Raw genomic sequence first — 14,775 nt, 5'->3', positions numbered from 1 at the left:
GGTCCATGCTAACTGGTCCATGATAACTCCATGCTGACTGGTCCATGCTGACTGGTCCACACTACTCCATGCTAATTGGTCCATAGCATTGGCTGAACCGGCCCAGATCACATCCTTGGAGAAATCTAATAGACCTGAAGTAGCTGGAGACCCCAGGATGATACTCACCACTGTGGGTCCTTCAGTATCATCTTTGATATCAGCGGTTACCATTTCATCTTCTAGTAAGGGTGTACTTGCTGAACAAAACACAAGAAAACCAGTGACACTTGTGATTGGTGGCCACACATGGCACTCAACTACAGTGAAGACTTCATAGGCTGAAATAGTGTGCTGTGCCAAAAAATTCTCTTGCATACTTTTAACCATTCTCATTCAATTTGATGGAAAAGGAACTGCTTTCAAAAAGAAATTCAAAAGAGGAGAAAATGCTGGAGGAATCCTCATGGGTTGGGTTCAGGGTTCTTGTGTTTACCTTACTTATGAGGTGGCCAAGGAGCGTGTGTGAGTGTCCTGTCTTTCATGGTACAATCATCTTTCTCGCAGCCTGTAGTCTCCTTGGCTTCCCACACTTCAATGAAAGCCCAGGGGAAAACATCATGAGGTACTTCCTTTTTTTCAGATCAGGAAGTGCAGGCAGCCCAGGAGGCTGCAGAGCAATGGAGAGATGTGTAATAGAAGGATAAACATACACAGCGCCCTTGGCCACCTCGCAGGGATTAGGTACGCTCAAAAACGCCACCAAAATTAATTCAAAATAAATTATATACTTCTCTGGGAATGAGACAAAAAATAACAGAAACCTCTTTCATGGGGGAATAAAACTTTCAGGAAATTGGAGGACAGATTTTGGCACAGCACTGCTTTTACCTGTTCCCTAGAGCTGAATGCAACACTCCCCCCACTGACACCTGCATTGTGGAGGATGCAAAATTGGGGCTAGGCTGCCAAGACAGTTGATGCTGTTGCAACATGCAGTGGCACTGCAAAACCCCCAAAACCCTTAGGTAAAAAGGAACAAGCTGTGCTATAACCCCTGCCGATGCTGAGCCCTGTCTGCGAGAAAGTGTTGGAGAATTTCTCCTTCCCTTGGAAAATTCTGGTGAAATTATTCACCCAATTTCCCTACCCACAAACAGGGAGGAGAATTTTGAGAGGCCGTTTGCTCACAGGTCTGCTGAAATTAGTGCTGTGCTGAACATTTCTCCCACATTATTTTCGACCAATCTCATTCAATTTGATAGAAAATAAAGGGCTTTCGAAAAGAAATTCAAAGGAGGAGAAATTTTGGAGAATTCTTCTGGGTTGGGTTTGGGGTTCTTGTGCTCACCTTACTCATGAGGTGGCTGAGGAGTGTGCATGAGTGTCCTGTCTGTGATTGTACAGTAATCTCTGTCACAGTGAGTCTGTAGCTTCCTCAGCTTCCTGCACTTCAGTTAAAGCCATCATGAAGAAGACGTCATGAGGCAATTCCTCCCATGGGCCTTTTTCAGTTCAGGGAGTGTGGGTGGCCTGGAGGCTGCAGAGCAATGGAAGGATGTGTAACAGAGAGATAAAACACACACGGCACCCTCAGCCACCTCTTGGGTATGCTCAAAAACCAAAAGAGATTCAAAATCCTGCCCCAGAAAAGTGGAAGCCTCGACACAGTTGATGGTGTTGTCACCTACAGAAACAGTGCAGTAAACCCAAAACCCTCAGGAAAAAGGAAAGGACCTGTGCTACAACCCCTGCCAATAGTGAGCCCTACCTGTGAGAAACGGCTGGAGAATTTCTCCTCCCCTAGGAGAAATTCGGTGAAATTGCCCCACCAATTTTGCTGCCCACACAAACAGGCTGGAGAATTTCGAGAGGCTGTTTGTGCGCAGCTCTAACTAAAATGTCATCTGCAGAAGAAAACTTGCCACTCGTTCCGTCATCATCAGAATAACAGCACCTTCTGGGTTTAAAGCAATTCCCACACAGGATTGAACCGAGGAAGAAAGAATCCCTCTCACTCTGTTTTCGTTGTTTCTCTGGTTTCAGTGCCTGTGCCAGGCTCTACTGGGCCATTGTCGAACCCCCTGCCGGAACCCCTCACCTGCATGCCTGCTCGCTGAAGCCACCTGATGGCTGAGGACCTCCACCTGCTAGGGATGTTGGAGAAATCCGCAACAGAACCACAGGAGTTTGGATTTTTATGAATCCGACCTGTGGATACTGTGGTGGACCGGCTTTTCCGTGGTCGGATGAATTCCGTGGACCTGCAGATGGTTTTTCTAACTTTCCCCAATTTTGTGCAAATTTCGTCATAGAAAAAGATGCAAAAATTTAAAAAGCTGCCAAAAATGCACATTTTCCTCATAGGCTAAAGCGTGAAAATACACATTTGGGGGGAATTTGTGCATTTTCGTGCACACACATTTGTGTAAATGTACAAAAAAAAAAAATCCGATTCTATCGATGGGCGGATGATGGAGTGAAAGGCAGCTGATGATCCATGAAAGACAGAGGGAACAGAGGTGGCAACAACTGGAGGTGGCAACAACTGCACATTTTATTTATTTATTTACTTACTTACTTACTTACTTACTTACTTTATTGCCCTTCTGGCCACTCTGGGCGATGTACAGCAATACGACAGTTTTAAAACAATAAAATTCTACTTTAAAACACCAGATTTCTAAAAAATACCCTAACCCACCCCAAATGCCTTTAAATCTTACCATGGCTCCTCTCTGCTGCCAGCTGCCAATATAATTTCCCTAGAATGCAGCTACAGCGTGATCTAAGTAGCATCATTCCAAAACAAAACACTAGAACAACATGGATGGCAATTGAGAGTGGATGGGTGAACGCGAATGAGTCCTCCCTCCTCTTGAAACATGAATGCTGCCCCCCCTAGCGGGGGCACATTTTATTGATTGATTGATTGATTGTATTAATCGCCCATCTGGCTGGTCACTCACCAAGCCACTCTGGGCGATGTACAACAATAAAAACAGTTCATACAATAAAATTCAACATTAAAAACATCACATTTCAAAAATTACCCTAGCCCACCCCAAATGCCTGCCGGAACAACCATGTTTTTAATGCTCAGCAGAAGCTCATTAAAGAGGGGGCGTGGCGGAGTTCCCTAGGGAGGGAGTTCCACAGAGTGGGGGCCACCACAGAGAAGGCCCTCTCCCTCGTCCCCACCAGCCTAGCTGTCCTGTGTGATGGGACAGAGGGAAGGCCATCCGAGGCTGATCTTGTTAAGCGGCCTGTCTGGTGCTGCTGGAGGTGCTCCTTAAGATCTTGCTCTGCCCTATCCAGCCCTGCTGGCACACCTCCACAGCTCACAGCTGGCCAAGCACCGGCCTTGTGCATGGTTTTTAAAGGTTTTTTTAAATGAAAAAAATAACCAGATGCTGCTTTGTGATGGGGTGTGTGTGTGTGTGTGTGTGTGTGAGAGAGAGAGAATGAGGCCACAGGAGTGCCATAAAGGCCGCCCTGTGCCCTTATCATGTGTCCCCCCCAAAGGCAGCATCTCAGTGGTTCAGATCACTGCTACTCAAAATGTAAGCTCTCGGGTTTTTTTTTTAAATGGGGTGCTTCTCCAAAGTGCCCTTGGGCTAAACAATTCTCAGAAGTACATAGATAAAAAGAAATACATTAAATTTAAATCAAATTATTGACAGAGGGTAGTACATTTAACATCTATTTGTATTTTTCCACTTTACTTTACAAATCAAGATTTAAGTGGAGTCTATAGGCTTTATAAAGGTTTTCATTATAATTCTTCAAAATATCAAGTTTATATTTAGTCTCTTTTCCATAATCCGAGAAAATGCTTTGACAAACTGCTCTATATGTTCCTGATCACTACATAGAATAACATCCTGCCATATTTTATAAAAATAGGATAATTTGACTTTGCCTTTAGCCAACTTCAGTTGGGTCGTCAGTTTTTCTGCCATGGCTATTTGCCATAATTCTATGATTTCAGTGTTAAAAGTTCTGTGGTTTTCCAACTTTTTACTATGACTCCTCTTGAATTATTGTATTAGGGGAAAAATTATACACACACACATACACACACACACACACACACATATATATATATATATATATATATAAAGAGAGAGAGAGAGAATGTGTGTGTGTGTGTGTGTGTGTTCTGTATTCTGAAACAGAATTCAAAGTAATCTTGATAGGCTGGGGAACTGGGCAGAAAACAACAGAATGACATTTAACAGGGATAAATGCCAAGTTCTGCACCTAGGGAAAAGAAACCAAATGCACAGTTAGAAGATGGGGGATACGTGGCTCAACAATACTACAAGCGAGAAGGATCTTGGAATTGTTGTCGATCACAAGCTGAATATGAGCCAACAGTGTGATGTGGCTGCAAAAAAGGCAAATGCTATTTTGGGCTGCATTAATAGAAGCATAGCTTCCAAATCACGTAAGTACTAGCTCCCCTCTACTCAGAACTGGTTAGGCCTAATCTTGAGTACTGTGTCTAGTTCTGGGCACCACACTTTAAGAAGGATGCAGACAAACTGGAGAGGGTTCAGAGGAGGGCAACAAAGATGATCAGGGGACTGGAAACAAAGCCCTATGAGGAGCGACTGAAAGAACTGGGCATGTTTAGCCTTGAGAAGAGAAGACTGAGGGGAGATAGGATGGCGCTCTTCAAGTACTTGAAAGGCTGTCACAGAGAGGAAGGCCAGGATCTCTCCTCAATCATCCCAGAGTGCAGGACACGGAAAAATGGGCTCAAGTGACAGGAAGCCAGATTCTGGCTAAACATCAGGAAAAACTTCCTGAGTGTTAGAGCAATACGAGAATGGAACCAATTACCGAGGGATGTGGTGGGCTCTCCCATACTGGAGGCATTCAAGATGAGGCTGGATGGCCATCTGTCGGGGATCCTTTGACTTGGACACCTGCATTGAGCAGGGGTTTGGTCTCGATGGTCTTATAGGCCCCTTCCAACCCTACTATTCTATGATTCTATGATTCTATGATTGTATGAAACCTAGCAGAGAGAGATCATCTAACGTTGCATTCACAGATGAAGCAGAAAGACAGTGACAAGGAAACACACCCATATTCTAGAAGCCAGAGAGGCCACTAACATCAACAGGCACAAATGCACAGCAAATCCCTTCCTGGGTGTGGCCTGGGAGCAGGTGCACATTATACAGATGACAAAGGAAGTCCAGACCAGAATGTTGCAGCTTACACTCCCCAGTCTACAAGATTCCTACACTGAGCAGGGGGTGGGGTGGGCTAGATGAACTCCAAGATCCCTTCCAACTCTCAGTTTCTATGATTCTATGAAGATATGGGGTATAAGTGATCCTACATCTCGCCTTGTAGGAATTCCTCATGTTGAATGTAGTGCACAGAGAAAGTTTTGTCTACCCTTTCCCTTAGTCTAGAAATTCCATTTGTGCCCACTTGTTTTTACCATTTAAGAGACCTTTCATAATTTCCCTCAGGGTTTTTCCCTTCTGTGTTTCTGCACCGAAGGTTACCAAACAGAACTGTTATGCTGGACACCTTTCCCATGCTGATGTGATGTGCAAAGTGACAAGTGATGCATAAACGGAGCTGCAGAGTGAACTCTTTAAGCCAGGAAACCATTCATCATTCACCATTTGCTCTTTTGCAAGCACAGGCCAACGGGCAATTTCATTGCATTATTTAAAGGAAAGAAATGGCTTAAGAGAAGGATGGTTTTAATATTAAATAGCAAATCTTTAATCTTAAGCTATTTGTTTAGTTGTTTGACACCACCTTGCTTATTTAAAGCACATGGATACCACATTCTTGAGGTTCTTGTGGTGATCTACATGAGTTAGGTGGAACACATCCTTTGCTTCCTCAGAGGACTTCTTTATTTTGCCATATTTATATCCCATTTTTTGCCACATTATATTCAAAGCAGATAAAATGTTCAACGATCCATCAGAATACAGCCGCAAAACCAACCAACCAGCCAAACAAACACTCAAACAAACAAAACAAAATGGGGGAAAAAAATCACAGTGAAACTTTAAAAGGAGCAGAAGGAATAAAATAAAGGGCCTGCAGGACTCATCAGAGTTTAAAAGATTGCAAGACCAAAACGTTATTAGCTGTGCACCTAAATACAAGTGGAGAAGGATCTGGTAGATCTCTCTCGGGAGGGTATTCTAAAATCTAGGTGGCACTAGAGAGAAAGAACTGCCTCTTGCGTCGTCTACCCACTGTGCTTCAAGGAAGATGGGAGACAGAGAAGGCCCCTTGATCCCTCTTTTAATGTGCAGGATGGTTAACATGGGAGAACAAGTGGGTGCTGCAATGTTGCAGTATGAAGTGCTCTGTTCAGGATGCCAGGCAGCAAGGTGCGCCCTCCTCCAAGATACACCATTGCATTCCCCTTCCCCCAACCCTGGTTTTCCTCCCCGCACCCCCACGACAGTCAGCATTCTGTGACTACTGAGCATGCCCAGTCTCCATTGGTCTGTTTTTTGTTTGTTTGTTTTTCCTCCCCACCTCTTAGGGTTCTCCCGCTCTGACCCTAAAGAGCCTTGTACGTCTGCAAATCTTGGGGTTCTCCCCATGCCTTCCTGATACCTCCCTCTTGTTTATGGATGATGTCATTTTGGCTGCACATGGATAGGTGGCCGCTTATGCATCTCCGAAAAAGAGGAAAGGAATCACCCAAAGAGAAGACAGAAGATGAGAGAGATTTATTTATATCCAACATGTGTGTGGTAATTATATGCAGAGATACATACTTAGACATAATTATTAAGATTTAAATAGAAATGCAATTCAAATCTCCATAGTGAGGAAAGCTGTGACCAGGTAGCCTGTGTGCTTGGTCAGTCTGCTGTCAGCTGATGTGCAACTTTGGTGCTAACCATTGATGGGCAACTTTGAGGCCCAAGGCAGAGTGGTCTTTAATCTGCATTTGGGCTGGACAGCCCTTCAAACAGAAGATACCTTCAAACAGAGGATGGGCCTCTTTAATATAAGGCACATGGCCACTGTATGTAAGAATAGGCACTCAGAGAATGGCTTTGCTAATAGAGGTGTCTAGTCTGACTTGCAGAGCCAATTTAAGATCTCAGACAAAGACCTTAGACTGAACATGAAGCTTGAAATGAAAACTATACACTCCACAACTGAGCTATGCCATAGTTAAACTATGGAACTCACTACCACAGGATGTAGTGATGGCCACCAGTTTGGGTGGCTTTCAAAGGGGGTTAGACACATTCCTGGAGGAGAAGGCTATCCATGGCTATAGGCCCCCTCCAGTATCAGATGCAGTATGTCTATGTACACCAATTCCTGAGGAACATGGGAGGGAGGGTGCTGTTACACTCATGTCCTGCTTGTGGGTTTCCTGTGGGCAGCTGGTCAGCCATGGTATGAACAGAATGCTGGACTAGATGGGCCCTTGGTCTGACCCAGCACGGCTCTTCCTATGTTCTCACATTCTTATGCCACTTCTCCAAAAGGCTAAAAGAGTGTTTTTCAAACTTTCTACCATGTAAGGATCTGCAGGGCTGAGGCATGGGTAGCTATCAGAGTTGTACTGAGGGGTTAGAGCTGAGTGGAGAGGGGTCAAGCCAGGAATCAATACTGAGGAACTAAGCTAGGAACCAGAGCCAAGGAGCAAACCAAACATGGCAGAGATAGGAAGACTGTTGACTCTCTCTCTCTCTCTCATCTGTCTGTCTGTCTGTCTCTCTGTCTATCTATCTATCTATCTATCTATCTATCTATCATCTATCTATCTATCTATCATCTATCTATCTATCTATCTATCTATCATCTATCTATCTATCTATCTATCAATCTATCATCTATCTATCTATCTATCTATCATCTATCTATCTATCTATCTATCTTGTCTTCCTCTGTCAAGATTGGGCCCAGTATCTTCGCAGAAGCTGAGAGGGGTCAAGCCAGGAATCAATACTGAGGAACTAAGCTAGGAACCAGAGCCAAGGAGCAAACCAAACATGGCAGAGATAGGAAGACTGTTGACTCTCTCTCTCTCTCTCATCTGTCTGTCTGTCTGTCTGTCTGTCTGTCTGTCTATCTATCTATCTATCTATCTATCATCTATCTATCTATCTATCTATCTATCATCTATCTATCTATCTATCTATCTATCATCTATCTATCTATCTATCTATCTATTATCTATCTATCTATCTATCATCTATCTATCTATCTATCTATCTATCTATCTATCTTGTCTTCCTCTGTCAAGATTGGGCCCAGTATCTTCGCAGAAGCTGAGAGGGGTCAAGCCAGGAATCAATACTGAGGAACTAAGCTAGGAACCAGAGCCAAGGAGCAAACCAAACATGGCAGAGATAGGAAGACTGTTGACTCTCTCTCTCTCTCTCATCTGTCTGTCTGTCTGTCTGTCTGTCTGTCTATCTATCTATCTATCTATCTATCTATCATCTATCTATCTATCTATCTATAATCTATCTATCTATCTATCTATCATCTATCTATCTATCTATCTATCAATCTATCAATCTATCATCTATCTATCTATCTATCTATCATCTATCTATCTATCTATCTATCTATCTATCTATCTTGTCTTCCTCTGTCAAGATTGGGCCCAGTATCTTCGCAGAAGCTGAGAGGGGTCAAGCCAGGAATCAATACTGAGGAACTAAGCTAGGAACCAGAGCCAAGGAGCAAACCAAACATGGCAGAGATAGGAAGACTGTTGACTCTCTCTCTCTCTCTCATCTGTCTGTCTGTCTGTCTGTCTATCTATCTATCTATCTATCTATCTATCATCTATCTATCTATCTATCTATCATCTATCTATCTATCTATCTATCTATCATCTATCTATCTATCATCTATCTATCTATCTATCTATCATCTATCTATCTATCTATCTATCATCTATCTATCTATCTATCTATCTATCTATCTATCTTGTCTTCCTCTGTCAAGATTGGGCCCAGTATCTTCGCAGAAGCTGAGAGGGGTCAAGCCAGGAATCAATACTGAGGAACTAAGCTAGGAACCAGAGCCAAGGAGCAAACCAAACATGGCAGAGATAGGAAGACTGTTGACTCTCTCTCTCTCTCTCATCTGTCTGTCTGTCTGTCTGTCTGTCTGTCTATCTATCTATCTATCTATCTATCTATCATCTATCTATCTATCTATCTATAATCTATCTATCTATCTATCTATCATCTATCTATCTATCTATCTATCAATCTATCAATCTATCATCTATCTATCTATCTATCATCTATCTATCTATCTATCTATCTATCTATCTATCTATCTATCTTGTCTTCCTCTGTCAAGATTGGGCCCAGTATCTTCGCAGAAGCTGAGAGGGGTCAAGCCAGGAATCAATACTGAGGAACTAAGCTAGGAACCAGAGCCAAGGAGCAAACCAAACATGGCAGAGATAGGAAGACTGTTGACTCTCTCTCTCTCTCTCTCTCTCTCATCTGTCTGTCTGTCTGTCTGTCTGTCTGTCTATCTATCTATCTATCATCTATCTATCTATCTATCTATCTATCATTTATCTATCATCTATCTATCTATCATCTATCTATCTATCATCTATCTATCTATCATCTATCTATCTATCTATCTATCTATCTATCTATCTATCTATCTATCTATCTTGTCTTCCTCTGTCAAGATTGGGCCCAGTATCTTCGCAGAAGCTGAGAGGGGTCAAGCCAGGAATCAATACTGAGGAACTAAGCTAGGAACCAGAGCCAAGGAGCAAACCAAACATGGCAGAGATAGGAAGACTGTTGACTCTCTCTCTCTCTCTCTCTCATCTGTCTGTCTGTCTGTCTGTCTGTCTATCTATCTATCTATCTATCTATCTATCTATCATCTATCTATCATCTATCTATCTATCATCTATCTATCTATCATCTATCTATCTATCATCTATCTATCTATCTATCATCTATCTATCTATCATCTATCTATCTATCTATCTATCTATCTATCTATCTATCTATCTATCTATCTATCTTGTCTTCCTCTGTCAAGATTGGGCCCAGTATCTTCGCAGAAGCTGAGAGGGGTCAAGCCAGGAATCAATACTGAGGAACTAAGCTAGGAACCAGAGCCAAGGAGCAAACCAAACATGGCAGGGATAGGAAGACTGCTGAGTCTCTGTCTCTGTCTCTGTCTCTGTGTCCGTCCGTCCGTCTGTCTGTCTGTCTGTCTATCTATCTATCTATCTATCTATCTATCTATCTATCCTTCCTTCCTCTGTCAGGATTGGGCCCAGTATCTTGGCAGAAGCCATGGGAATGGACTCAGAGTCAGATGAGGAATATTGTGAAGTGGTGGGGGAAGGATCAGAGCTCCAGGGAGACAGAGAAGAATCTCTCCAGGTAAGGCTAAGCAGCTGGATCACAGCCTGACCATAACCACTCTCTCTGTGGGAACCCAGCAAGTGACGGGGGGGGGGGGGCAGGGGAAGGAGAGATGTGTGACAGATGCAAGGATCAGGCATCGGGTCAAGAGGGAGCTGCAGCTTTTGGAAGGAAGGCATTCTACAAGGTTGCCCATCCCAGGAGGTCTCTAGAGGAAGACTCTCCCTGGGGGAGGGACTGGAAAGGTCTCTCAGGTTCTGTTCTGCAGGCTGGTGCTGGATTTGCATCAACTGCTCTTCTCGCAGCAGTGCATCCCCCAAAGGGATCTTTAGGCAGTCTAGTATTGTGCCAGCTTAATCAGGGTTGTTAGGGCTAGGTTGCCATAGGATGACAAAGTTTGTAGCCTGAACAGCTGTGGGACTGATTGATTAGCATAATAAAGCTACTTTATTATGCTAATTTACTTGGGGATCCACTTCTTTGTTTCACTGCAAACATGCCAGAAGAGCTCAGCACTTGTTGACATCCTGCCTATGGCAGCCCAATGGCCAGTCTGCATGGGGATATTTTGAGAGAATGTACATTTATATATTTTGAGAGAAAATGCATGTAAAATGCATGGTTAAATGTCAGTGTTCATGCAGCTGGTTTCTCTGTTGAATATTTCCAGATTAATGCAGAAATGGGATAGAGGGGACTTACTTACAGGTGAACACATGCAAAAGTGATACGGACTGGGAACAGATTGATTCACCCAACCGTAGTGAGAAGGCACCTTAGAACATGTCCAGCATTGCCTTCTGCAATGGAAGTTCAGTGGTAGCAGGCCAGAATGCTGCTTTTGGGATACGTTTGTCTCCCATTACTGGGATTCTGACTGAGGAATGTCTAATAAGTTTCAAAGAAGGAGGACCAGTGAGAGCCAGCGTGGTGTAGTGGCGAGAGTGTTGGACTGGGAGTCCAGAGATCCAGGTTCTAGTTGCCACTTGGTCATGGAAGCTCACTGGGTGACTTTGGGCCTGTCACAGACTCTCAGCCCAACCTATCTCACAGGGTTGTTGTTGTGAGGATAAAATGCAGAGGAGGAGGATTATGTACGACACCTTGGGTTCCTTGAGGAGAAAAAAAGGCAGGATATAAATGCAATAATAGAATCGTAGAATAGTAGGGTTGGAAGGGGCCTGCAAGGCCATCGAGTCCAAACCCCTGCTCAATGCAGGAATCCAAGTCAGAGCATCCCTGACAGGTGGCTGTCCAGCCTTGTCTTGAATGCCTCCAGTGTGGGAGATGAATGCATGAATGCATGAATGAAGAAGGAAGGAAGGAAGGAAGGAAGGAAGGAAGGAAGGAAGGGGGCTGTATTACTGTGACAGAGTTGGAAGAGCAGCCCTGTGTTTGCCCCAAGAAGCTTTTGTATCCAGTGCTGACTCCAGGATTTGGGGGCCTTTGGGACCCCTTCCCGCAGTGAGTCTATCTTCCCACCGCCATTGTCACCAGCTGCTACTGGTCCTCTGCCTCTGTCTCATCCTTGCCACCCCTTGTTTGCTTGACAGTCAGAGAACTGATGGGCAAGCAGTCAGTGGCATTGGGATCTCCTCCTCCTCCTTCGTTGTCTGGGCCGGAGTGAGAAGCAGGTAAAAAAGCATATTGCAGTGGTGAAGAAGAGGAGCAACTCCAGGGGAATCTTGTTAATGGGTCCCTGCTGGGGTGTGGCCCTTTGCCGGGTGCCCAGCCAGGCCGACCCTTGACGCCGGCGTTACTTGCATCCCTTGAGCATAAGAATCAAATGGTTGGGAAGCTTCAGTGGGGCTCTCTGAGCAGTTGCCTTAATATTTGAAGAACGCAAATGCCAGTTATCCTATGGCTGTCCCCCTCCTCCAAACCCCTCACCTTGGGAAGATGAACGGGGGAGCAGTTGACAGAGGGCTCCAACAGACTGGAAGGTAGGGATGTCCACGGAATCCGCCGCGGACTCCAATGAGGCCGAATTCCAGTGAATTCAGCCCCCCGAAGTCCGCGGCAGAACAAACGCACTTACCTGTGCATCTCTGGACCGAATATCTGCCCCCGGCTGGTTCCATTCCGCCGTCTGTGCAGAACCCGGAAGTAAGTGATCGGACGCAAATGGCATCTTCTACGCCGTTTGCGTCCCCGTTTTTCCTCGCGATAGGCTACACGTCTCTATTTACGTAGATACTTACGTAGCTTATCGCGTGAAAAAACAGGGACGCAAATGGTGTAGTGGACGCCATTTGCGTCCCTGGTTTTTCACGCGATAGGCTACGTAAGTATCTACATAAATAGAGACGTGTAGCCTACCATGAGAAGAAACGGGGACACAAATGGTGTAGCTGACGCCATTTGCGTCCGGAGAGCACTGTTCCACGCAGATAGGAGCCGGGATGGAGTTGGCCGGCAGCTCCGCAGAGCGGAGCCAGCCAGCTCAGATTCTGGGGGGAGGAATGGATCGCCTCCCCCCTCATTGAGGATTCCAGGGGGAGGAACAGATTGCCTCCCCCCCTGGCGGATCCCCCTGTGAATGCGAGGTAAGGGGATCCGTACATCCCTACTGGAAGGTCCTGGCGAGCCATCTGTTTGTCGACTAATGGTGTGCAGAGGATCGTTTCCTGCTGGGTAATGATGGGCTGGATTACAAGGCCCTGCTCTAAAATGTGAACAGAAATCGAATACCAGTAGCAGACAGAGGAGGAGGGGGAGGAGGAGGTAGTCTCAGTCTACATAACATGAAACCATTCCACATTGCAGCCATCGTCTTTGGCATGTACTTCTCTCACCCACAGTTCTTATTTTGTTTTGTTTTTTTAACACAGTGAGAAAACATGTCTTTCAAAGATACATTTCTGTGGAAACAACAGAAGATGCAACATAAGGACAGCTTCAGCTTAGGACGCTTAGAGGACATCTCCTACATGTTCAGTGACTGTGTTTCCCCTTGCCTTTGGTAATCTATATCCGGTACTTATACACTACTTTTCAACAGCGCATCCACGGTTTTGTATAACAGGGATGGAGGGATCCATTTGTCAGGATTCCCTTAGCCCCCACTTCACTTCAACGCCCAAACATACACAGAAGAGAGGCTTCAGTCTCCAGCTTTTAATCCGTTACTTCACAGGGTCATACAGATGCAAATTCTCAGAGACTCTCTGTCTACCAGGAATGCCTTCAGGGGATTCAAATGAGAGTTACAAGAGTTGCCTGAAGAGGGAAGAGGGAGGCGGTCTCGCTAGCCTAACTTAAAGGGGGGAGGTCCCTCTCTTCTCGTGAGGCCTCTAAGCGCAGCTTCTCACGCAAGGCCAATCGGGTAGACTGTCTAAGTTCCACCCCTGCCTTCTCTCTCTTTGCTCTGCGCCTGTGCCTGACATCTATTAGGTCAATCTCCTGTTCGCTGCCTCTCATGGGGGCAGGGTGATGAGGGACCCTCAAGCTCAGCCATCTGAACATTTGTAACCTGGGAAGCTGGCCTGCTCATATCTGGACTAACACCTCCCCCATATCTGGTGGTTCTCCTTCAGAATCTGAACTGCTATCCCACTCCCTGCGCTCAGAAACACCCCTGACACCATTAATTCTGGTCCATGGCCCTTTTTGCATGTGTTCACTCATAATTCCTTTCATCTAATGCTGGGATGAAATTTGTGGTCTAGTTGTTTTGGACCATTCTATGGTGTGTGTGTCTGTGTGCAGGGGTGGGGGTGACAGGGGCAAAAGGACCCCCCCCAAGGCAGAGTGGAGTGGTAGAAATTTCCCCCAAATTTTCAGATGGTGGTGGCGGCTTATCTTCCATTATAGATGAGGGAACTGACCGAGGGGGTGTTATTTCCTCATTTCTACATTTTAAAAAAACCCTCACTATCTCCTGGTGAGGTTCTGTGGTCTCTGCAGCCTCCTGACACCTGTCCATATTTCCTGTTCCTGTGCCACAAGGCCAGCCCATGACATTTTTCTGAGTGAGACAAAAGACAAGATGGACTGGACTGGACTGGCAGATGAATCTTTCTTCAGCACAGGAAAATAAGACAGCATCGTTTATCACAACTGAAGGCTACCGGCTAGCTTAGGGGGCAGAAGGCACTTCATGAGACATAGAGGTCTCTCTTCCTATACCTTGCTGCTACCTCCCACCGTCTGCCGCCTGAAGTGACCACCTCACTTTGCCTAATGGTGGGGCCGGCCCTGCTGAGCCAACCCAATCCCTGTTGACACAAGCATGATTTCTGTCTATAATGAGCCCCTTCTCCATGAGCTCCTGCCAAAGGAAGTGAGGCGCATGGCTACTAGGAGGAGGGCCTTTTCTGCTGTGGCACCCCGGCTGTGGAATGAGCTCCCTAGTGAGGTTTGCCTGGCACCGACATTGTATTCCTTTCGGCACGAGGTTTTTTTTATTAAA

The 14,775-nt window shown here is 45.3% G+C and overlaps 1 protein-coding gene across 4 annotated transcripts in view; it reads right to left on the bottom strand.

The window, feature by feature from the left end:
- PDPN (podoplanin) overlaps positions 1-14,775 on the bottom strand; it is a 50,100-nt gene that overhangs the window by 16,711 nt on the left and 18,614 nt on the right. For all 4 annotated transcript variants that reach the window (XR_014786030.1, XM_084822035.1, XM_084822036.1 and 1 more), the window contains exon 2: positions 169-239. Coding sequence is in view for 3 of the 4 variants with exons in the window: in XM_084822035.1 (XP_084678161.1) it covers positions 169-239 (71 nt within the window). In the remaining variant the exon portion in view is untranslated. The remainder of the gene's footprint in view (positions 1-168; positions 240-14,775) is intronic.

The sequence above is a fragment of the Heloderma suspectum genome, chromosome 15, assembly GCF_057233095.1.
Source record: "Heloderma suspectum isolate Gila_16-S chromosome 15, 16-S_ref, whole genome shotgun sequence".
NCBI classification, from domain to species: Eukaryota; Metazoa; Chordata; class Lepidosauria; order Squamata; family Helodermatidae; genus Heloderma; species Heloderma suspectum.
This window is presented reverse-complemented; position numbering and strand designations above follow the sequence as displayed.